The sequence below is a fragment of the Stegodyphus dumicola genome, chromosome 6, assembly GCF_044657685.1.
Source record: "Stegodyphus dumicola isolate Sdum_Otavi_A_Nest chromosome 6, ASM4465768v1".
Lineage (NCBI taxonomy): Eukaryota > Metazoa > Arthropoda > Arachnida > Araneae > Eresidae > Stegodyphus > Stegodyphus dumicola.
Window position 1 is genome coordinate 175,428,670 of NC_140773.1, and position 26,253 is coordinate 175,454,922.

The window sequence follows — 26,253 nt, forward strand, 5'->3', positions numbered from 1 at the left end:
GAAAATAAAATTAATATTTAATATGTGCATAGTATTTGTGCAGATAAACTTAGTATTGTACTATGTATTGAAGTAAACAAAATTGAATACAAATATTAACTGATTGAAAGTTGTTTGAATCTTCATATAAAAATCTGCAAAGGTCTATAATGGAACACAGACCATATGAAATTTAATAAGAAAAATTTAATGAGACAAATATCAACAAAACGTACTAAGAAAAATTATTCTGAAAATCATTAGGGATAGGGGGGAATCCAGACAATTTAAATTTCAATAAATCAATAAATTTCATTTATTGCTGGGACACATTTTCCTCATTGAATGCTAAAAATTTAAAACTAGGAGATTCGGTGACCTACTAGGAGATGTGATGATAACCTGGGTGAGTTGCCAGCTAAGTTATTGCCTTTCAAGACAATCAATCTAATTGTAACTTCTTCTTAAATGATTTGCTTCCATAAAACTTGATGAACAGTAAGAGGAACCGAAGAAAATTAATAAAAAGTACAACTCTGTCCTGACTATCTTGTTCTTAGTTTAGTATAGTTATCATGAATTAGTCAGTTTTTGCATAAAGATCTTATATGCAGCTAAAGAAGGATAAATAATAAAAGATGAGTAATTCCTCATATTTCTAACTCCAAAGATGGCTGAATTTCAATACTATGAAAGAACTATTTAAACTGGATTCAGCGTAAGCATGCTGCAAACTGACTGGATGTAATTAACTTACGTTACCACATTTATAACCTTCCAAAGAAAAAAGGAATCTGTTAAAGGGGAGTAAAAAAACTCACATTGTAGCTTATTTGTGCATTCAGAAAGACTGACACATCATAACTTTGGCTCATCACAAGGCCATTACACTGAGAAGAAAATAACATTAGATTAATGAAAGATCACTCTAGATTCAGTGATCATTATAACAGGATGAATAATTATATTGAGGGATTATTACATTAATGTAAGTGAACTATCATCAAGATAAGTCATTATATGGAGGGTCCTTGCACTAATATGAGCTGATAATTTTACTTATAATTCTGCTTTTATACATTTTAAGTGAAATTTCATAAAAATTCTTTGCCGGCAGCCCATTTTACATCGATTAATCACCTTCATTCTATATGGGTATAAATGGATTTTCCATTGAACATAAGATAAAACTCATGGTGTCTGCTAGCTATAGCTACTTGGCAACTGCTGGATCTTGATTTCAAAACCAAGTAGTAATATAGAGGCATTGCATTTTATGGAAACATTTTGCTCATTACATATATATTGGATAACTATAGCTAACAGACACCATAAGATAAAACTCATGGTGTCCATTAGCAATAACTACTTGACGATTGCTGGATCTTGATTTCAAATGCGAGTAGTTATATAGAGGCATTGCATTTTATGGAAGCATTTTTCTCATTACACATGTATTGGAAGTTTACCATTTCCGGATTTGATGTTTCATAGACATTGTCTAAAACCACTCTGCACCAATGACCATCACTATACTTAGCAACACATATTCTGTTGACAAGTGACTCGACTGGTTCTGGATATGATTCCTATAAAGTAATTAAAAAAATTAATTTCGATTAATATATTTGACAAAGTGTGTAAGCATCAATAAATAAAATAAAATAAAAAGATATCCTTCACCAAAATCATTCATATATTATTTTTCAGTACAATACTGTCCAAATATGTTTTTATTTCTTACACTGCCTACATGAAAATTAAGTTTGTCTTTTATGCAGAGTCTAATATTTGAAATGTTTATTAAAACAATGCATCACTTACTTTCTAAACTTCATATCGAAAGAAAGAATTTTTTTAGTTTCAACTCAATTTATGGCACTTACACTATTAACTTATCCTTTCTGTAGAACACCTTCAAAATTAAATGAACTCCTAATGGAGAGACACCAGCCTAAGGGCTACAACCACCTCTAAAAGTAGCCAGTTCTGAGAAATACAGGGAGGCATTAAATAAGTTGGTACTTACCTGTTATACACCTGCCATAATTTTTTACCCCTGTGAAAGATAGCTAACAACATGTGAGACACAACGATAGCACCATCTGGGGCCTGTGTGTATGTGTGAGTAAACGGGAATTAAACGCACACACACATAATTACAACAGTTATGATAAAATGCATGACAGGTGCATATTGAAGAGTACGAGTAAATTTTAATTCATTTCATAAGATAAGCATCTGAAATTACTTTTCCAATTTTCTATATAGCTCCCCTTGACTTCAATGCACTTAGCATAGTTAGTTATTCAAGAACAGGATGTCAACAAAATAAAAAAGGCTCGATTGCAGTCTTCAAACCATTGCTGAAGAGCATTTTACAAATCACTGTCTTTGCTGTTACATGAAGTATGCGAGTGTTGCTTAAATTTTTTAAACCAAAGAAGTCACTTGAGGCCAGGTCAATTGATTTGGTGATAATGGTAGACAGGGAAGAAATTGCCATTGCTGAATAATAAAATTGGCCCAGAAGTCACAGAAATGAGTTGCAGAAGTGAAGCTATATTTCATTTCCTATCACTAACCATGAATAAAAATTTTTATGTATTTATATGGAAAGCAGTTAAAAACATTAAAATCAATATTTCTTCATTTCTGACATCTACATTCTGAGTACAAATTTTCAAAATCCAAACATTTCAGATAGGATTTTTTCCACTCATCCAATACTGATGTCTATTTAAAAAAAAATTCTCTAACTTCCATTATATATGATTTTATAATTCTTCAGTGGGCACATCTGCACTGTCACTATATCATCTTCAAGTGACAAACAAGATCTCAGACCATCTTTGTCAAACATGTCTTCCCTGTCTATACATGGTAGTCCATCTTTAGATGGAGGCATATAAAGAAATTCATCTGTATTATGCTTTCTTCAAGAACTTAATCACTGAATGATATTTGATATTTTAACACTCACCCCAGACTGACAACATTTAAAAGACTATCAAAAATTAAATAATCAAACAGCAACACCTAGCAACATCTACAGCTTTTTTTATACTTCCAAAAGAATGATGCAATCTGTCTTTTATTACCCCAAAATTATTATACCACACATAGGTTTAGAAGATAGTAAATGTCCCTCATATATAGCAAACAATACTGAATATAAGCTTAAACAGTATATGAATATTTTAACTTTAAAAATTTCTAAAAAAACATCTAACATTTGTAACAAAATACCTTTAGATATCTTGTTGATTTATATATATACACACAGACAGTACACTATTATATATATATACATGGAGAGTGGATCCAGAAAAAGTTTACAAGGATAATAAAAATACAAAAGGGAATTAAGAAGCATACTTGCTTATCATTTTTCCATATAATCACCAAATCCATTTAGGCATTTATCTGAATGCAGGACCAACTTGTTTAGCCCAACTTGGTAGAAATCACATCTCCGCACACTGAGCCAGTTCTCAGTAGCTGTTTTCTTACCACTGTCTGAAGAGAACCTCATTACAGATAAATGTTTCTTCAATTTCAGAAAAAGGAAATAGTCACTGAATGCTAAATCAAAGCTATATATGGGAAGGAGGTGACTCCAGACTTTCCACTTTACAGCAATTCTTGATTTTGGTGAAGAGTACAGTCAAAAGTTTTTATCCAGAATGATCTATAATCCTGGCCTCAAAGCTACAAACTTTCTGCGCATGCGTAAATGCATACTGAGTTTATGCATGCGCATACCTTTACGCATGCGCGTTTAATGTATAACGGACGGTATAAGCTAAGTTAAAATTATCTAATTATCTATTTCAGTTAATGTTGCAGATTGCGTTGTTCCATAATCGTCAAATTGGATACGGCTTATTATTTTTTGCAGACTGTTATAGCAATTTTATAAAAGTAAGCTTGAACTTTCGATTATGTCAAAAAGAATTTCAGATTCTGGAGCTGCCAAAGGATCTACAAAGCGAAAGCATGTTTCGATGTAAATTAAACAAAAAGTGGAAGTGCTGCAAAAAAATGGATAAAGGCATATCCTTTGTTTCTCTAACCATTCCGAAATCTGTTTATCAATTTTCCGCTGCTCTGCCGGGGGAGAGGGGGGGGAGGACGCCGCGGCGCGCAATGAACTGGAAGTTGATCTGTCAGCACTATCCTTATCTTCAGGGCAGATGTTTTTATTTTATTTGGCTTATAATTCCTTACTATATGTAGTATTTCATCTCGATGTACTCCGTCTTTGATATGATTTAAATCAAATTCCTCGTCATAATAAATATCACGAATACACATCAAATAGTCTTCTGGTTGCAATTGTTGTCTAATTTCGACTATGTGTAACGTATGCTTTGCGCATGCGGGCATTGAAAGAAATGTTTAATAAAGTAAACAAATAAATATTAAAGCTTTTTTTTTTTTTTTTTTTTTTTTTTTTTGTAAATTTTGATACCCTTTAGATCATAATTCCTCTTTATTTCACAAATTATGGTTTCATATTTTTAATTTTATAATTTCTGCATGCCATCTTACCAGATTTAAATTGATGATCTATAATCTGGAATCGCCAAAGTCCCGACAAGTTCGGATTAAAGACTTTTGACTGTAAGAGGCCAGACAATGTCATGCAGGAGGATGACATTATTGCTCAACATGCCATGGCTTCAACTAACCTTATGAAAGGGGGCAATAACAATCATCAGTAACGGTACGGCCACACTCCAGATACTTAATCAGAATGATAAATCACTGCTCTTATCTCCAAGTGAGATCACTTTTCTAAACGTCTTGCCATTTCAATCACTCTGATGTGTCTGTGAACTTCCTCTACCTACCTTCTTGCACACAACCGCTGCAAGACAAGTAGTTGCATTTGTTTAAAATCTTGATAAAAAGTATTCCCACCACAATAATTATTTTCAAGATGCTTGTAAACTTTTTTGGGGAAAGAGGATTTACCTACGTGTACATAAGCCCCTTTACAACAGCAGATTCAACTGGTAGCGAAAACTGGTTCTTCTAACTTGTCCCATTCACACGGCAACAAGCATTAACTGCTTCTCCGAATTGGAGGTAGAATTTTTTTCAGTAATAACATTCCTACCTCTTGGGAGCAGGGCAAATGGAGAGATTTCCCATACTGCACTGCACGGCTCTCTTAATTTTAACAAATAACATGGTTGACGTGCAACTGGCTGCTCGCTATACTGTCAGCGAAACAGATAGGTAGATATCTGAGGATGCGATATCATCCAAAAAAATTACATAAAACTATACAAATACGGAAATTTGTAAACAAGTACAGACAAGGTTATCTGATGTTGGGTATTCCAGAAATACCGTTCAAATTAAAACTAAAGACGTTCATATCGGCTACAACTCGACAAGCGGACTCGGTACCTTTTGAATGATTTTTTTATTTAAGAACTTTCATCTACTTTTATGAATGTTATTCAATGGCTTTGTAGGACAAAATAATGTTAAGCTGAAAAAAAATTTTTTGTCAGTATTTTTTTTAAATTAAAATTTTTGGAAGAAAAGTTTAACAATTAAAATATCATTCTTCTCCTAAAATTTTCAATGATTTTCCCCCATATTTTCTTATTGTATTTATTAGAAAGTTCTTAATAACTTTAAGGATCGATTTTGCAATTAATGACTTAGTTTCTGAAAAAAAAAAAAATAAAAAATAAAAACACATTTTTATGCAAAAAAAATTGAAACAAATATAATCTCAATCACATTTCCACTAATTTTTCTTTTCAGTATTTTTCAAAACCTATTCTTGTTTCTCTACAGTACATAATTTTAATTAAAAATATTAAATAATTTAGGTCATAAGTTTTAGGACTTTAAATAAAAGGATTTATCGGAAAAATGCAAACTGAGAAAACACAGTTTAAAAAAAAAATAAGCTGTCTATATTGTCATTAAATCATTTCAAATTTCTTAACAATTTATTGCTGAATTTCATTAAATATATATATAAAATAAAACCTAGTGCTGTTCAATTGGTTAATATAAACATAAATTACAAGCTTTTATTTAAAATCTCTGTAAAATATGTTCAAAGCAATTTTAACAAATGAATTAATTATAATATATTTTCTAAAACGTTTATAATCAATATTAAAACATTTATAATTAATATTATTGCTATTAATTTGTCGTTTTATTCATTTTTTCAAAAAGCAAAGTTTGAAATTTTGGCAGCCACAAAACATTTTATTTAAAACCGCTCAGCAGTATATGTAATTTTTTTTCTTCTTTTAATCATTTGGTCTTGTATATAAATTGCATTTTAAATTAATTTAGGTGTATTTTAATTAATTAAAGAATTAAACTTCGATGGCGTTCTATACCAATAGTAAACAATGTCAAAAAGATGTAAGTAAATGTTAGAAATCCGCCAAACTGATTCGCGTTTGTGATATTCATTGCTTGCAGTGGCTTATGAGTTAAGGGATGGAAGACGATGTGCATTTGAACCAGTCCTGAAGGCGAAACTGCTTCATATCCCTGTTTCTCCCTAATACAAGTTGTGGCTGTGCGAAAGAGCGTTGCATGTGAACGGGGCTATAAAGTCCTCCAAAGCATTCCTCCCTTTCCGCGCCATGCACATTACACATAGGGAAAAGCATGAAAAATGCCCATGCAGCCAGCCTGTTCACTGGGGTTCGAACCCCCAGAACGAACGTTGATTCATATTTGAAAATATATTTGCATTAAATATATTAATGCAATCTGTTTTGATATTAATGCAGTTTGAAAATAACTGGGCTGCATAATATACACAAAAATAAATTTTATTAAATCATTTTATCATTACTAAATCAAAAGGAAAAAAAATAAACATCCTTTAACAACAGCATATTATACATATCTTAGCAATTCCATAAATCTAAAGGAAGCTTATGAGCTTTATAATAAACATGAACACTTTATATATTGTCAATTAACTATTAAAGATACTTCAGCTTACTTTTAAAATGTATAAAAAAATATAAAGGCATATGATTGACACACACAAATAAAAGAAAAAGTGATTATTGTTGCCTTTTATTTGTACACACATTCAAGCAAAGTTTTCATTTCATATAAAAATTATAATATTTCGTATACAATGACCAATTACTATTGCAAAAAAAAAAAAAAAAAAAAAAATTACATACTTCAAATTGAAGGGTATATTTTTCAAGCAATTTTTCAAGCCAACTTTCTTCAGGATGCAAGAATCTAAGATAAATTTCTCCACTAGATTTAATATGAGTCAGATAGGCACATGAAGAAACACCATGCTGCATAAATAAAATTAAATATCACATAAGACTCTAAATCTAACATTTCTTACAATAAAAGATACTAAAAGAATCGGCTTTTTTACCTTGGGTAGTCTGCATGTTAAAGAATCTAGTACTGATTTCTTGATAACATCATTTAAATTTATATCATCATCTCCAGAAGTGTCATATAAGACAACTGAATAAATTATTGGGTGAATTCCTTTATTGTCAGGAAAACAATCTGTTGCTTCAAAACTCCTGCAAAAGAATGATGCATATGAGTTAATTATTCTATAAGTAGGCTGACCATTAGAGAAAAATGGGATAGATGGCAAGATATAAAAAATGGGGCATAACAAAAACTATATAAAAATACTGAACTTTAAATAATTTTTATAGAACCCATATAAAAATTTTATTTTGATAAAAAAGGGAAATACATAACTTCTTCATCCTCAATTAGGTGTAATTTTCAGATATACTCACATTACACTGTAAATTTTGATGGTTAGGAACAATAAAAACTATATTCCACTAGGAGATAGAAAAATAGGAATTATAATATTGGTAAACCATATTTCTTTTATCACTACATGATGTATCCAATGCAATGTATTTAGTATGAAAATCATTATTGAATAAGCATTCTTGTCACTTTCATTTATAATCACAATGATAAATATAAATAAGATTCATGAGCTTATCACACATATGCATATCTGTCTTGTAACCACTAGTGCACAAAATATAGAAGAGCATAGAAGAACAAGCAGCGCTAACATCTATCTTTCTCTTTCTTATCAATTTCAATCAATAACTATCCAAACGACTTATTAATGCTATTGACATAAACTTGTTATGTTTACGTTTTAATAAAAATAAGTTTACTCGGTGTTACATTCCAAAGCTCTGCGAATAATTTTATTGCTAGCAGAGCAAAGCAAATGAAGGTATTTCGGAAAGGCACATATATATACACCCAGGGCAGTAAACGCATCTGCTGAGAAAGACGTATATATACGTCTGCGGCAATTAAGATGGTTAAACTTTGTGAGGATTCCTAAAAAAGGTATTAAATTATTTGAATTACACTGATTTATCATTTCATGTACTTTGTTATGCTTTCCAATATGCTCATGCAGCATGTACTTATCTCAGACAGGAAAGTGGTTCCAGTGTGAAATATCAATTGATACAAGTTCATGCTCATGCATCACCTTTAAAGTCTGTGTCTGTTTCTAGACTTGAGCTTTAGCCTGCTTAATAACTGTCAGGCTGATGAACTCCATTAAGAAAGATTTTCCGTTTGTTCCCAAATTCCAATTTTAGTGGACTGACTCAATGGATACCTTGTCCTGAATTTCGAATCAAGAATGCAGGTTGCATTTTTCATGAACAGAGTAAATGAAATTAGATCTGAGTAATACAGACACATGGAATTATGTTCCCAGATGATTAAATCCAGCAGAACTCCTGTCACACAGTTGTAAAGCAAATGTCTGATCCATGTCTCACTAGTGGGAAGGACCTCCATTTTTGAAATTACTGATGGATGAACGACCTTAACACAGGGAAATATCAGACATGGAATTAGTGAATTCAGAAAAAAAAGGAAATCAATCATTTCTAAACTAAATACAAAATGGGTAGATCATTTTTATCAGAATTATCCATTTACCATAAAATGTTAAGAATAACAGCTTGGATATGTAGATTCATCAATTATTGCAGAAGAGAGATTCTAAACAATCAGGAGAACTCCCTGTCACTGAAATAGAAATTGTGAAAAAGAAAATATGGAAGATGGAGGTAATTGGCAAAGAGCTTAACATTAGAAATCTCTGCACCTTTGTTGATTCAGATGACCTTGTTCATCAAGATTACAAGAAGGGAAGAATTTTACTGTCCAGTTTTAGTGCCATCAAATCAGATTGCCATTTACTATTATCCCATGCTGGTATGCAATTCATACTGGGCAGTATCTGACAGAAATTCTGGATCCTGAGAGGTAGAAAAACAGTACACATAGTTCTGATAAAATGTGTTTGCTGCAAACGATACAATGAAAACAGTATAGAAACTGTTCCAGTACCTCTTCCAGAAGTTGTCTGTTGTTCTACTGCTCTAGTGTTGGAATGACTGGAGTCAATATAACTAGTCCTCTTTATTTGAAGGGAAAAAAAAGATACGGATTTTGCTTTTTACTTGTGCAGTTTATTGCATGATAGATTTTAGACTGAAAGTTTATCAACAAATGGACTCATCTTGAGATTAAGAAGATTTATTGAAGAAATCAAACAAGAATCAGCTTAGTATTTGTAAATTTTGCAGGACTAGTTTTGATGATTTAACTACAGAACCATCTTCTCCAGCTGCCTAAGTAGAATGAACTAGATGGTGAAGGGATAAGATACAATAAGAATGGTTGGGCAGAAGTTAAGCTACTGGCATCATCTACTGATGAAACAAGAAAACTAAAACATGATTTCCTTAAAGGCTGAAGGTAAAGATGGATTGGAATTAGTGTCGTTAATTAGAACAGAAAGATTTTTTTTAACATGAAACACCTCTAGAAAATCTAATTCACCAACAGAAGATGTTTTTTTGAATAATTTTGGCTGGGGGGGGAATGGAAAGTGTGATTTTCGTACCAACAGTACTGAGCAAAAGAGAACTTCTGTGTTTACTTCTTCCCAACATACGCTGAAATTTTAAAGTTATCTTAGTTTGACCAATGTAAATTAACCACTTGCACTATGATTAAACTTCATGGTCACGGTGCCTTGTGCTACAATATAACAAGCGGTAAAGTGTCTCGTTTACGCCACTCCGCGTCTGCGAGTGCAATCCAGAGCTATAACTCGAGAAATAAACAATCTCGTTGTTAGGCAACATGTGCACCACGTTATTTTCATTTTTGTGATAAATGGCTATCGACGTGGTGTTCACGCACCCGCGGTTTGAGACAAAAGCATCTCGACGTGCGTGGCACGTCTTTTTAGCGCAAGTGGTTAATAACCACACTGGGAAGGAATCCTGTAAATACCCAAGGAATTCATATCTGGAATGAATTCCTTAAATATAAATATAGAACTTGGATTTTTATTGATAGAAGAAAAGAAAAAGACCCAAAAGTTTAATTTCTGTAAAATAAGTGCATTTGTACTCAGGCAGCTGAGGACTTTAAATGAGTACATTTTCCCCCTCTCTTCAAAAGTAATGTTAGATGCAACTCATAATTAATTACCTATGAATTTTTTCTGGCTTACCAGTTTAGAAATATCCTTCTTTTGAAACAGAAATATATAAATTGTAGGTTAGTACTGTAATTTTATGTATGAACTTAAATAGTTACTTGTTATACCTCTGATATAATGCATCTTCTAGAAGCAGTAAAAAAAAATTGTTTTGTTACCTACCTTTGATTTCTTTCAAAGACACATAAAAATGAATGTATATTAGCTCAGTTGCGAATTAAAAATATTATAATTAGAATATTGATTTATGATCTTTTAGTGAATAGAAGCAATTATACCTTTTAACTTCCGCTATTAGTGTTCTTGCACAAAGAATATTTATGTGTTCATACTTTATGAAATCTTCATAATCTTCTACAGCATCAAGATTCATAAGAATAGCCTGCAAAAAATGAATTTTAAGAGTTCGATAGAAAACAAATTGATCAAAATCACCCATGAAGTGAAAAATTGATTACATTTAAAATTATATTTAAAAGACAGAGATAAAAAGTTGTAATCTCACTTGATAAGGAAGTTTTCGAAAACGATCATCAAGTTCTTGTAGATTTGCTTTTGGGACATACAAATAATCCCCTTGATCAACAAGGTAACAAAGAGTCTGTAAAAAATTTTACAAAATAAATTAATATAAAATGAACATCTTTTCTTCAAATTATATAAACAGTCAAGCCTCCAAAAGGTACAGAATGCCTCTGAATCTTGTATTCTAAATCCTGAAGCAGAAACATAATTTTTGGGGGCTAGAACTAAATAAATTGCGTTATAAAGAAGAAAATTTCTCAACTCATTAACAAAAACACATTCAAAGTATATCGCATGTCTAAAGCTTCATCACTACAAAATATTCCCCATATTACTGGCTGAAAGAGTCACTTCGTGGAAGCAGTCTCAAAAGCTGTCATGGGAAATATTGTCAAACTAAGTTCATGAACTTAAATGTCAATAAAATATCTCCCTTCAACTAATGCCTCATACATGAGCAACCAAAGAGCATAGCACTGTACACAGCCAATGCCAAACCTAGCTGTGGGCAATACCAAACCCTACACACAGAAAACTGAGGGAGAAGATAATTGGCTGCTTTCTACCTTCGCCAGAAGCAAGAAGATTTCTCCATGCACACACTCAGAAAACAGACAGCAGCACAAACATCAGTTAAATTTTTCACCCAAACATGTGGGTCCCAAAGTTGAAACAGAACAGTGTCAGTCTCAGACTGATCCAATGAAATTAATATCCCCCTTAAAAAGGATAACAAATATTTTTGGCATTTCAACTCACAGACACACAGTGAAGATAGTGATGGTCTTCAAATGAAATTTGTTCTTTTTGGAATGATTAACATAAAAGCCAGTATTTTACTTATAACTAATATTAAGAACTTCCTTGAACGCCTTGACTGTTTCAGCAGTAACTGAACCTAATGATATAAAATAACACTTTTCTTCAGTGTGATAAGAATAATTTCAATTTTAAAAATTTAAACTCCTGCGAACATCACAAAAATAATACGTGCAGAACAGTTTACAATGCAGTCTTTGCTGTATTTAACAGCATGACAATGAGTTATGCCCAGTTCATGAGTAGAATGAAAATTTCAGAAACTTCTGGGTTCTTCTAATACACAATGTAATACAGTCAAAAGTCGTTAATTCGGACACCCATAATCCGGACCTCAAAGCTACAAACTTTCTGCGCATGCGTCGCGTTCACGCATGCGCATAGGCATTTACGAGTGCGCGTAAGACCTTTACGGCTGCGAATATGTGTGTGCGCATGCGCGTTTAATGTGTAACGGACAGTATAAGCTAAGCTAAAATTATCTAATTCAGTTAATGTTGCAGATTGCGTTGTTCCTTAATCTTCGAATTGGATCCGGCTTATTATTTTTTGCAGACTGTTAGAGCAATTTTATAAAAGTAAGCTTGAACTTTCGATTATGTCAAATAGAATTTCCGATATATATTTACTAATATGTAAAGATCTACAAAGCGAAAGTATGTTTTGAAATCCGAAATCTGTTTATCAGTTTCACGCTGCGGCGTGCAATGAATTGGAAGTTGATCTGTCAGCACTATCCTTATCTTCAGGGCAGATGTTTTTATTTTATTTAGCTTATAATTCCTTACTAAATGTAGCATCTGATCTCGATGTACTCCGTCTTTGATATGATTTAAATCAAGTTCCTCGTCATTATAATTCGCTTCCGATAGTGAAGAAAGTGACTCAGAGGTTATTGAAAATGAAATAATTTCGATTGACAAATTAGTCGGTATTCTCGACACAGCAATTATAGGACTTGAACAGCGGAACTTTGTAACTGAACAAGAAATTATGTCTGTTTATAGAATTAAAGAGAAAGTATTACCACATAAAAAACGAAGCAACTTAAACAACTTACATTGAAAGAAATGTTTAATAAAGTAAACAAATAAATATTAAACTTTTTTTTTGTAAATTTTGATACCCTTTAGATCATAATTGTTCTTTATTTCATGAATTACGGTTTCATATTTTTAATTTTATAATTTCTGCATGCTATCTTACCAGATTTAAACTGATGACCTATAATCCGGAAACATCGATAATCCGGAATCGCCGAAGTCCCGACAAGTCCGGATTAACGACTTTTGACTGTATTACAGTTACAAATTTAAAGAAAGATCTTGCAGGGAGTGCATACAGGTTTACTTTCAGAATTGCTTATCAACCAAGCTATTTAAACATAAAATAAAAATCCTCCATGTGACCTAATAAGAATGCAGTGGCAACACTTGCAATGTTGCGCGAATAATAAATGCCTGATAGCAAAACATATGATGTGATATGGATAACTAAAATCTAGAAGGACTCTACGGCAAATGTTTCTAATGTTAAAAATTCCCTCCCAACACATTATTAGAGTTTTTACAATTGCTTTTTGCTCTTTAAATTAAGAAAGACACGAAATGATGGTGAATGTACAAATCTGAATAATTTATTTATATTTGTCTACTTTCTCTTCCAGTATAGGATCTTTTTTAATAAAACTTGCTGAATTATTATCTCATCATTATCTAAATTTGTCTTTTCCAGTATCTGTATTGTGACCATTACAACATTTATGAAAAAAAAAAATATATATAACTCTGCATGGATGATGATTTTTATTAAGTTTGAGCAATCTTTGCTTTTTTTTTTAAATACTGATAATACAAATTATTAAAACAAATTTTACGATTCTCATTATTTTAAAATAGATTCCTTGACAATCTAAATAGCAGTAATCAAAGTTTACTTTAACTGCAAACAAAATATTGATCAACTCAAGCTAAAAGTTTATAAACATTAGTACTGTAACAGAATGCCAAATATTCACGCTAATGGGTTACAGCAAATAAGGTTATAGGAAAAATTTAGATAATCTTGTTAAACCTCCCCACGCAGAACAGTATTTTCTGTAATGTAAGGGTACCCCTTTATGACATTTTATTTTACTAAAGATTACATGGTTTAATAAATCACATTTTTATTTCCATAAGACAAAAATGCAAGCCTTCTTTTTTTGACATAATAACTAATGACCATAATTATCTGAATTAATTTAACAGAGATTATACACATTTCCACACACAGAACTTAAGTATCTAATACATAACATTTACAAAACAAATTCTAAAATATAATCAAGGTCATAAAATTTATCAAATAATCAAAATTAGATTGCAAAATTTCTTGTAACATTTATATTTTACACTCATAATAGTTCTACATAATTTAAAGATTAGTGGCATTTTATTTGAACTTTACTATCAATTATCTTTATATTGGTTCTTTATTTATGTCTCATTTCATTGTGTGCTCGGTCAGACCAGAGATTTATACAGATTTTATGTTAAGTGGTACAAGTTAACATGAGAAGTAAAATTGTAAAAAGCATGATTCATTACAGATGCTTGGCTTTTGCCACCACTGCTGCTTTCTTAGAGAGAGAGAGATGCTGACAACGTTGGCATGGTCGTTATGAGTTGAAAGCTAGTTGTGCTTTGTCTGAGCCAGCTGGTGTTATGAAGAGAATACCGTGAAAATTCAAACACAAAAAAAAAATTGACTTATCTGCTCTTGACACCAATGTTATATCTTAAATTTCGATATGTTAAATGTTAAATATGAAACTACTTGCCGTTAAAGGGAGTGATCGTATAGTGAAACGTGTACAGCATTTTTGCGTTGTGAAAAAAAATGCATTCCGGGACCGCGCCGTGAGAGGATCGAAAACATAAAACATATACAAGATATAAAGGAAAAGTTCATATTGAATATATAAAGAAAACATACTGTAAGAGGTTCCAGATTAAATATCAGTTTATTCAATTATAACACAATAAGAAAAATCTTAACCTCATCTGAGAGTCTGTTCATTTAAATTCATAAAAAAAACTTAAGGTTTGTCTGGTGATTTAAAAGAAAGGAAAGGGAAACAATTTATGGCCTGAGAGTTAAATTTTAGATTCGACGTTGTTTTTACTGCTAAGGACGTTTTTGAAAAAACTTGCCTAAGTTCCAACACACCAAAAAAAATAATACTTATCTTGAGTGGACATCTTGAAGTGGAGGAGAGCTCATATCTTAGCTCTATCCTTACGTCACTTGGCAAATCCGCAAGACAGAGACTCGAACGGCACGACAATAAATTACATCAGCTATACTGTCAAATCTTACGCCTGCTACTGGTTTCCATAGAAGAAAATTGTTGCCACTGGAAGCAAGAGAACAGCTTACGCCGCACGGCTGTCTGCCTAGACTCTCAGCTCCACCAAGGAAAACGTAGACAATTAAGCTAGGCATTTTAGAGAACGGCTAACACAGGCTTCCAGTTGACTAAGGTGACATAATTCCTTCTGTTTTCAAGTCGGAGTTCAGAGGACATTGTCCTGACTTTTGCCGATACAGATAGAGACCCAGGTCTCTGTTAATTTTTTTTTTTTTTTTTGTTATTCGCTCATTTTTTTTTTCTTCGCATTTTTGAGAAAACCCGCGGCCGGGGAACATAATTGCCGCTCCCCGCCGGAAGCACTGCTCGATGCCGACTAAATCTTTTCCTTTCTCCTTCGCAACACCCACAAGTTTTTTCTCAGTCTCCGTCAACAAGTCCGTCAAGCCCGAAAGTCAGCGAATCCAAGCAGTGAGTGCCTAAGCGAGTCAAGAGTAAGTGTGTCTCGCCTCTTAACCAACCGCGGCCGGGGAGCATATTTGCCGCTCCCCGCCGGAAAACATCCCGCTTCGTAATTACATTTTGTCCAGCAAGCCCGAAAATCAGCGAGTCAGTCAGAGAGTGCCTAAGCGAGTCCAGAGTAAGTGTGTATCCAACTCGAATTTCCTTCGTCTCCTTCACAAAACGGGCTCCCACTATGGCTTCACTTATCGCCCCCTTAATTATGGCAAAATCTTCGTTTTCAACTCCAGAATGCGGAAATAAGGGTGATCGTGCATGCGCGCCCTTCTTCACTTAGCCAACAACCGGACCCTCAATCGCCAAAACCTGAATGACTTACATTGAAAGACAAGTAGCAACCTTTGACCTTTCCGTCACGTACTTTCCTTTCTTAAGGTCAACTAACAATGAAAATTCTTTCTCGAACATTCTAAAGCGCGCGAAATCATGACTTGGCGAAAATTGCCTCCCTTTCCCTGCTTCTTTCACAATGAATAAAAGTTTGTACAAGATTTACAAATAGAGGAAAATAAATAATACTCTTTTAAACTAAATAATATTTCCCGAAGCATCTGTTTCTCCCCAAAATTAAAGCCTTAAATTAAATAATTCAGAATCAAAATAAAATTTAAATTTCCATCAATCATAAAATCATTCACCTAATTTTTATAACGCTATCCGGTAATTTCTCTACATAACACTGGTGTGTTAGCTTGGAGTTGTTACCCAGTTAACCAGTATACTGTAAAGTTCCATTAGGCCAATGAAGCACTAGACATCATAAGTTGCTTTGTATTATATTTAAGCCTCATTAGGTGTACGAAATAAAGTTTTATGTTAATTGTTACAACTGTGTCTTGCAACCACAGTGCAATTAGCTTTAAAATGTAGAGATAACTTCTGAGGGTGAACAGTTAGTTACAAATTACGAAATTAGGTAGTTAGATAGCCTTAATGTACAATACAATAATATTTTCACTATTGATTTTTTTTACTAAAAAAAAAAAAAATTCATTAGAAAAAGTACTATTAAAATCACAACCTGAGAACATTTTACAGTGTAAAATAACAGATAATTACACATATAATTTATGGTAATGACTCTAAAACATATTAGGATAACTATACATTAAAAGCAAGAAAGCATATATTTTTTGTAGCAACGGCACACAATAATATATTTACACATCTTTTTAATTTGAAACTTTTCCAGATATTTAAGCTAATCTATATGAATTTTCTCTTTGGCATCTCTTCTAAGTTTTTTGCTTGAACAAACCAATATTCCATTAGTCTGCCTGATCTCCTAATTCAACAATATATCTTTGAAAACACTTTCCCCCCCTCTTTATATAATCAATTTCTTCCTCAATAAGTTTCCTTTTGATTTTAGAATTTTCAGGTTTAATTAGAGATTTGTTATTCTAAAACACTGCATATATTTAAAACGAAGAGAATTATATTTTTATTTCATTTTTTACAATATGTGAATTATAAGAATAACTATAAAGTTAAATAGAACCAGGAACAGTGTGGCAGAATTTCTATAATTTAATGAAGTACCTAACAATGAAATTTAGGGATGGAAAAATTTTTAGAATTAAGGACAAGCATTGAACGACAGAATTTAGGACCCACAGAGATTGCACCAAGAAGTAGAATGCCTAGTGTTAACCCTGTGTATGATGTGCTAAGACATGCAAGATGAATCTTTTGAAATGTTCAATTTAAAAATTCTTTGCTACAGATGAAGATCCAGATGACAAGATTAAAACAATCTTACAGTTTTCCATTCTTGGATCTAATGAAAGAACAGAAAATAAAGAAAAGATACACATGTTAAGACAGAGACTTCTACAGTCAAAAGTAAAAATTCAAATAATTTTGCTATTACTGTTCTTCCTAAAATTCTTCCGCCCCCCCCCCAAAAAAAAATCATCCTAAACTTCCGGTAAAACATACTATCACGTGTTAATGCCATTTTTCATTTTGTCATTTTTTCACTGGAATCTTTTGGAGTCTATTTTGGATTTTGGAGTCTATGAATTTGGAGTCTTAGGTGGAAAGTCTATGAATATTTCTAAACTTTCTGGGATTCTTTCCATAAATCCTTTTTTAAAACCCTTCAGAGTCAAAGGTGTCCCTACAAATTGTGTATGATCAAAAAGACAAAAGATTCAGGGGGGGATTCAAAAAAGTAAAAAGGAAAATTATTTTCACAGAGAAAACTGATACACATTTGAATATTCTGATATAATTACACAGGGAAAAAAAATCTTCTCATGAAAGGAATATAAAAGAAGACGGTAAAATAATTACACTAGCTTTTTTGGTTTCATGAAGAAATGTTTGGGAAACTGGTGTAGTGACACTAAATGAACTTCATGTAGGTAGTTCATCATGCAAAAAAATCTAGCCAAGCCTCCAAATATATATATTGTTGCATCCAGCTTAGCACCATACACATGCTTAATCGGAATTAATCCAAGCAATTTCAAGGGGAAAGAAGAAATTCTTCTATAACAGTGTCTAGTGATAACATGTGAAATACATCGCAGCTGACATTTTTTAATTATTACTGTGCATATTTGATTACTTTAACATATTCATCAGCTATTATGTTCCAGTAGCGTAGATTACCTTAATGTATTCATTGGTGATCGATCATGCTTCAGGAATGTGCGACTGGATAATTTTTACGCATCAATGTGATTTGTGATATTTTGTACCTGTTTCTTCAACAAAATGAATATTATCCGTATGCATTCATTAAGTGGAGTTTTATTTTTCTTATGCATTTCTCAGGCTGTGGATCATTTGAACTCAAGTCTCTGCCATCAATTATTTAGTGCTTCTTCATATGTACTGCAAATGCATTCCTGAACCATCATTCCTCCATCATTTTATTTTCATCTGTATTTATTTATACGTATTACTGAAGTGTCTACTAGAGATCCTCCAACCGCTGATGACAAGCAAATGGCTTGCACTGCTGTAAAACCTGTGCCATTTTGCCATAATGACCTCAACCTTTTTTTTTTTTTTTAATTACCCCAATTCAAGCTTGAGGGTATAACATTCGATGATGTGAAATTTTGTAACATGGTTTCTGCCCTCAATACTGAAATTCTAGTTCATGAGGTAGTTCTCAAACCTGCCACATCAGATAACAAATACAAGGAACTGAAAAATAAATTAATTTCAGTAACATGATGAATATGAAAATACTGAACTAAAGCAGCTGTTACACGATTTGCAACCTGGTGACAGGTATCCATCCCAGTTACTGTCAAAAATGCAGGAACTTACAGTCGACAACTTTAAATCAAATGTTTTATAATCATTGTAGCTTACCGTCTCCCAAGCAATATCCAGGCTATTATTGCCACTAGTAACGAGAAACTACCCTAGTTGGCTCAGATGGCAGACAAAATTCATGTTCTCAAACCAAAAGCAATCAACCAAGTTCAGCATCCCAGTATTGATATTTCATCGCTCCGGCAACAAATCTAAGAATTATCATTGCAGATCGCAACCTTACAGACACGATCTCGGTATCAACTGCGTGGCATATCAAAGTCTTGGAACTGACATAATAGGGACTATCAATGAATGCAATCCAGTAAGCGAAGATAAATTTGCTTCTATCACTCCCAATCTGGTAATAAAGCACTTAAGTGCAAGCCTCCATGCACATTCCAGCAGACCTCTTTAAACTGAATGGGCTATCTCTCAAGGCCACAAGTGGTACTGTTGTTTTACCACAAAGCAAGAAACATCATACCTTTAAGCAGATTCTTCATTATTTAATTTCTTTTAATATAAATTAATAAGGGTGATAATGCTTGGTGGCAACAATTTGAAAAGTGAAATGGACATTTAAAGTTTTCAACACAAAATGCCAAAATGAAATTAATAGTCCTTATTAATTATTAATCTTTGAGCTAAAAAACATTAAAATACAGTATCTTAGTTTACTATTAGCTATATGCCCTATGCCTGAATTCCCAGTGCCAGGTTTCAAAGAATGGGAATGCAGGAATACGATTCTAGTGAATATCAAATTGACTCCAACAACAAAGAATTTTAAACTGAAGACATTCTGTTTAAAAGAGATTTCACCAGCATGAGTTGAACGATTCGATACGAGATTAGGGACAAGCCGAAAAAGCTTCAGAGCTGTTAGCATCAAAACTGCATGTCTGCAATCCATTAGATGTTATGGTGGATTTGTGTAATGCCATAACATACAGATTTAATGGAAGAGTTGGGAATTTCAGCTTATAATGCAACGCAGCAGTGACTGTTCACTGATGGCTCAAAGCAGAGCTTCAAATGTGTCCTTCCCTACAATGGAAAACTATTTGGTGTAGTCCCAACAGGCCATTCAGTTTGTTCATATGAAGAATATAAAGATCTGATGACAAGCAAATGGCTTGCACTGCTGTAAAACCTGTGCCATTTTGCCATAATGACCTCAACCTTTGGTTTTTTTTTTTTTTTTTTTTTTTTTTTTTTTAATTACCCCAATTCAAGCTTGAGGGTATAACATTCGATGATGTGAAACTTTGTAACATGGTTTCTGCCCTCGATACTGAAATTCTAGTTCATGAGGTCGTTCTCAAACCTGCCACGTCAGATAACAAATACAAGGAACTGAAAAATAAATTAATTTCAGTACATGAGGAATCTGAAAATACTGAACTAAAGCAGCTGTTACAGGATTTACAACCTGGTGACAGGTATCCATCCCAGTTACTGTCAAAAATGCAGGAACTTACAGTCGACAACTTTAAATCAAATGTTTTATAATCATTGTAGCTTACCGTCTCCCAAGCAATATCCAGGCTATTATTGCCACTAGTAACGAGAAACTACCCTAGTTGGCTCAGATGGCAGACAAAATTCATGTTCTCTAACCAAAAGCAATCAATCAAGTTCAGCATCCCAGTATTGATATTTCATCGCTCCGGCAACAAATCTAAGAATTATCATTGCAGATCGCAACCTTACAGACACGATCTCGGTATCAACTGCGTGGCATATCAAAGTCTTGGAACTGACATAATAGGGACTATCAATGAATGCAATCCAGTAAGCGAAGATAAATTTGCTTTTATCACTCCCAATCTGGTGATAAAGCACATAAGTGAAAGCCTCCATGCACATTCCAGCAGACCTCTTTAAACTGAATGGGCTATCTCTCAAGGCCACAAGTGGTACTGTTGTTTTACCACAAAGCAAGAAACATCATACCTTTAAGCAGATTCTTCATTATTTAATTTCTTTTAATATAAATTAATAAGGGTGATAATGCTTGGTGGCAACAATTTGAAAAGTGAAATGGACATTTAAAGTTTTCAACACAAAATGCCAAAATGAAATTAATAGTCCTTATTAATTATTAATCTTTGAGCTAAAAAACATTAAAATACAGTATCTTAGTTTACTATTAGCTATATGCCCTATGCCTGAATTCCCAGTGCCAGGTTTCAAAGAATGGGAATGCAGGAATACGATTCTAGTGAATATCAAATTGACTCCAACAACAAAGAATTTTAAACTGAAGACATTCTGTTTAAAAGAGATTTCACCAGCATGAGTTGAACGATTCGATACGAGATTTGGGACAAGCCGAAAAAGCCTCAGAGCTGTTAGCATCAAAACTGCATGTCTGCAATCCATTAGATGTGATGGTGGATTTGTGTAATGCCATAACATACAGATTTAATGGAAGAGTTGGGAATTTCAGCTTATAATGCAACTCAGCAGTGACTGTTCACTGATGGCTCAAAGCAGAGCTTGAAATGTGTCCTTCCCTACAATGGAAAACTATTTGGTGTAGTCCCAACAGGCCATTCAGTTTGTTCATGTGAAGAATATAAAGATAAAAACAGAGTCATTGACTTCCTGCAATATTACATGCACCAATAGATCATCTAAGTTGAACTTAAAATGGTTTGCTTCCTTCTTGGACAATAACCCCATATATACCAAGTATCCTCTTTTTGTGTGTGTGGGGGACAGTAGAGATAGTGGGATGCATTGTGTACAGTCGAATTTGCCGGCAAGATCTGACCTCAAAGGTAGTAGCAAGGTAACTAATTATATTCAGTATATGCAAATGATGAATACTATATATATACAATTACTCAGGACTACTCATTACTTTGTGTGGCATTAAAATTTGTCCTGTTTATTCTGTTTTTTTAAAGATTTTATATTTTAAAGCTATTAATGTATATAATCTTAAATTACTCGGAATTAATCTTTGTGTGGCCATTAAAATTTATTCTATTCAATTTTTTCCATTTATTTTATGTTTTAAAGCTATTAGTTTTTATTTTCTAATTAATTAAAATTCATCATCCAATATTAAAAATAGATCTTTAATACATTAAATATATTTGATTTAATGTAGTAAGGTAGGTAACTAAATATGTATAAATTTAAGGAAAATATATATAAATTCTGAGTGCTGTGGAGGGTTGTTTGAGATATCTTATTTCAAAAATCCAAACAGTCTACACCAGCCACTTGTCTACAGAAAGAACATTATATTTCCACCTCTGCATATAAATCTGGTCTCATGAAGCAATTTGTTAAAGCTCTGCCAATTGAAGGAGACTGTTTCAAATACCTCATTTTGGCATTTCGTAGCCCAGGGTTTCCTAAACTGGGGGTCACGGGACCTGCAGCAGGGGGGCCGCCAAAAATTTTAGCAGTTTTGATATTTCTTTAACTTATTATAATAATTTTACAATTATGAAATATTTTTACACAATTTATCTGAAAATAGATAAAGATGACAAAACAGCCAACATTTCGATGCATTCTTTTTATAATAAACGTTCACTTTCTTTGCTTTGCACGTGACATTATTTCATCTGTTACTTATTTAAAATTTTCACATTGTTCTATGTTTTAAAATTAGAAATTAAAGTTAATGACCTAAAACTGCAATAGTATATTACAGCACAAGTGACAAAATTGACAGTTTCACTCATGCGTGTGCATTTAAAAAAAACTGTCAGACTTTCTCGGAAATACACTAGCACAGAATTACAGTGAATTAGTCCAGCAACTTTTGGAGATCTTCAATATACTTGTCTGCAAAATGAACATCAAATTGCATTTTTTACTATATTTATCATATACTATTTACTATTATCAAAAATGTCATTCTTGGTAACTTCCTAAAAAATCTTGGTGCAGTCAGTGATTCTACTAAGATTAAAGATTAAAGGTCACAGAGGCACAGTACCAAGGCAGATGGGATGCACATACAAAAGCTGACTATTGCTGGAGCATTGAGTGAGATTGTCCATGGATTAAAACTCCAGAAAAAGCCCTCAGCAAAATTTTTGCCTTAATATGTATGTTAACCGTTTGGTTTAAAAAAAAAAAAAAAAAAAAAAAAAAAAAAAACAACTTTACTATTTGTATGAACAAAATTTAACTTGCAATAACTATATATAGCCTTTGTATGAATAAAACTAGTCTTTGTGAACAGTATATTTGGTAAGCTTTCTCTTTACTTTCCTTTATACGCATATTTTGCATGACTTTTGAGACATACAGAGGGTCCAGTAGCTTCAAAAGTTGACATGATAGAAAAAAAAACTGAGGTTATTTTGGGATTCAGAAGGCAAAAGTTGGTCAAAAACAAGGAACAGATCTAAGATAACAAAAATGCTATTCCTCTGTGTAATTAATCTGAATATAAAAAAATAATTACTCAACAGATAAATGATAACTACAAATTATTATTTCTGGTAATAACTGAATACAGTCAAAAGTCTTTAATACGGATGTCCATAATTCGGAATGATCTATAATCCGGACCTCAAAGCTACAAACTTTCTGCGCATGCGTCAACGCATGTGCATAATACGTTCACGCATGCGCATTTAATGTATAACGGATGGTATAAGCTAAGCTAAAATTATCCAATTATCTATTTTAGTTAATGTTGCAGATTGGTTGTTCCTTAATCTTCTAATTGGAGAGGATCTACAAAGCGAAAGCTTGTTCTGATGGGAGGGAGGGACGCCGCGGCTCGCAATGAGCTGGAAGTCGATCTGTCAGCACTATCCTTATCTTCAGGGCAGATGTTTTTATTTTATTCGGCTTATAATTCCTTACTAAATGTAGTATTTCATCTCGATGTACTCCGTCTTTGATATGATTTAAATCAAATTCTTCGTCATTATAAATATCACGAATACACATCAAATAGTTTTCTGGTTGCAATTTTCTAATTTCAACTATGCGTAATGTATGCTATACGCATGCGCGCGTTGAAAGAAATGTTTAATAAAGTAAACAAATAAATATTATGCTTTTTTTTTGTAAATTTTGATACCCTTTAGATCATAATTGCTCTTTATTTCATAAATTACAGTTTCATATCTTTAATTTTATAATTTCTGCATGCCATCTTACCAGATTTAAACTGATGATCTATAATCCGGAAAAACCGATAATCCAGAATCGCCGAAGTCCCGACGAGTCCGAATGAAAGACTTTTGACTGTATAAAACATTCTTGTATAACAGCAATTTTAATTTCACTTGGAATATCATCATTTATCTATACATATTTCTTAACTGCCATTTGAATTTTTATCATTGATTTTTTGATAATTTTACTGGATGCAGTGACATAACTCATTTTAAATTTTTTAAATAAATTTCTAACCCACCATTAGCAGTCACCAGTATTTTTATAACTTTCAGTTTTTTTGCTTCAGTTGCTCCCAACATTATTAATAGATTAATAAACACAAACTTCCCCAATTATGTTACCTATTTCATTTAAATATTACAAATTTATGACTAAATATATATATATATACATATATTTTATATTATATATTTATTTTCAAAAATTTTAAATAAATTTTTAAAAAGTGTGAATATTACCGAATCATTTTCACTCGTGTCAACAACTATGACACGATCAGGACATTCATCTAGACAAGCTGCATAGAGCTCATTTACAACCACATTAAAAGCAGTGCAGTTTCTGGACTGATAAAATGCCTTCATCTCTTCTGACAAATCAGAAAATGCTACCTACAATAGTAAGTATACTTTAAGCATAAATACATTGCAATCATTTACAGAATAGCAAGCACACACATGAAAAGAGATAGCAATGTATTTGGGGAAATGAATTTGTACATAATTAAATTATTATTTTAATAATGCCTTAAATAGTAGGTTATATACAGTAAAGCCAAACCAATCAAGCAAGCAGCTTACCCACGAAGCCGCCAATCTCACGCAGCCACTGAATTTACCTGAATACCATGATCCCTGATAGTCAACAGTTTTCTAATCAATAACCTGATTGGGTGGTGTCAGATATTTACGACAACATACCAGTCCTGTCTTGCAGCTATGTTACATATGGTTGTTACCATATTGTCTTCAATCTGCACCACTCTGGAAATACTCCTAAAGTCTACATGAGACATAAGGCTGAACGAAGATTTCCTGGAAAACTTACATTTCAATAAAATCTGCCTTTGCTATCCCGAGTATAACAACATACATAATGTCATCAATATGGCTTTTATGCATTGCATTTATAATCCAATAATTGTATTTTAGATGGAAAAGGCAATATCTATACTTTCAGATGCAAAACTACCACGGGTTCTTTAAATCACAGCTATGGCATTGATTTAAACTAGCATTAACATGTTCACGCTGGCGTGGGCCACCGGTGGCCCGCACTAGTCTGTCTTGTCGGGTGGTGCGTACCACCGGTGGCCTGCACTAGTCTGTCTTGTCGGGTGGAGCGTACTACCGGTGGTACACATTCGATTGTGTTATTAGATTGCTTCTATTTCTTCTTCTATTGATAGATTCATCAGACGAATCACTTATTTCCATATCCTTGTTATCTATTATTTATCAGGGCAAAAATTTAAAAAAAAAAAAACATTCTAACTGCCTTTCTAGTTATACTTATTGGCAGAAGTCTGAGGTTAAGATGGAAAAAAAAAAAAAAAAAAAAACGCACACGTTACACAACTTGCAAAATAAGTACTCACTATACTATTAGCAAACGTACAACACGTTTACAGATCTGAATAGGTAATAATCGTGTGCAGCCAGATGAAACACGGCAAAAATTCGAGCGCCGCCTCATGGCGAAGAACATAAAAATTGGCCCTGGCGTGAATGTGTTAAATAAATTCTTTTACCAAAACTTTTTTACAAAAACTTCAAATAATGAAAAATAGCACATTTTTATATTTTCCATTTCAATACAACAGTGGTAAATATGCATATTGGAAAATTTCTTAACTTATGCATATAGGCATTCTTATTGTGGAATATACATTAATAACTGAAAGGCTTTTTACAAGATTTTAAATGATGACTTAATACAATAGATAGCTTTTATAATATTACATATTTTCATAATGAACATTAGCTCAATATAATATCACTGAATGTAACAAATATTCCAAAATTTCATTTATGGTTTCCCCATCTAAATC

At 32.7% G+C, this 26,253-nt stretch overlaps 1 protein-coding gene across 3 annotated transcripts in view; it reads right to left on the bottom strand.

Annotated features, from left to right (window-relative positions):
- LOC118198795 (tudor domain-containing protein 7-like) overlaps positions 1-26,253 on the bottom strand; it is a 172,171-nt gene that overhangs the window by 59,051 nt on the left and 86,867 nt on the right. For all 3 annotated transcript variants that reach the window (XM_035370569.2, XM_085819190.1, XM_035370570.2), the window contains exons 12-17: positions 24,662-24,814; positions 11,046-11,141; positions 10,819-10,922; positions 7,385-7,541; positions 7,173-7,298; positions 1,449-1,568 (exon numbers count right to left, since the gene is read on the bottom strand). In XM_035370569.2, coding sequence (XP_035226460.2) covers positions 1,449-1,568; positions 7,173-7,298; positions 7,385-7,541; positions 10,819-10,922; positions 11,046-11,141; positions 24,662-24,814 — 756 coding nt within the window. The remainder of the gene's footprint in view (positions 1-1,448; positions 1,569-7,172; positions 7,299-7,384; positions 7,542-10,818; positions 10,923-11,045; positions 11,142-24,661; positions 24,815-26,253) is intronic.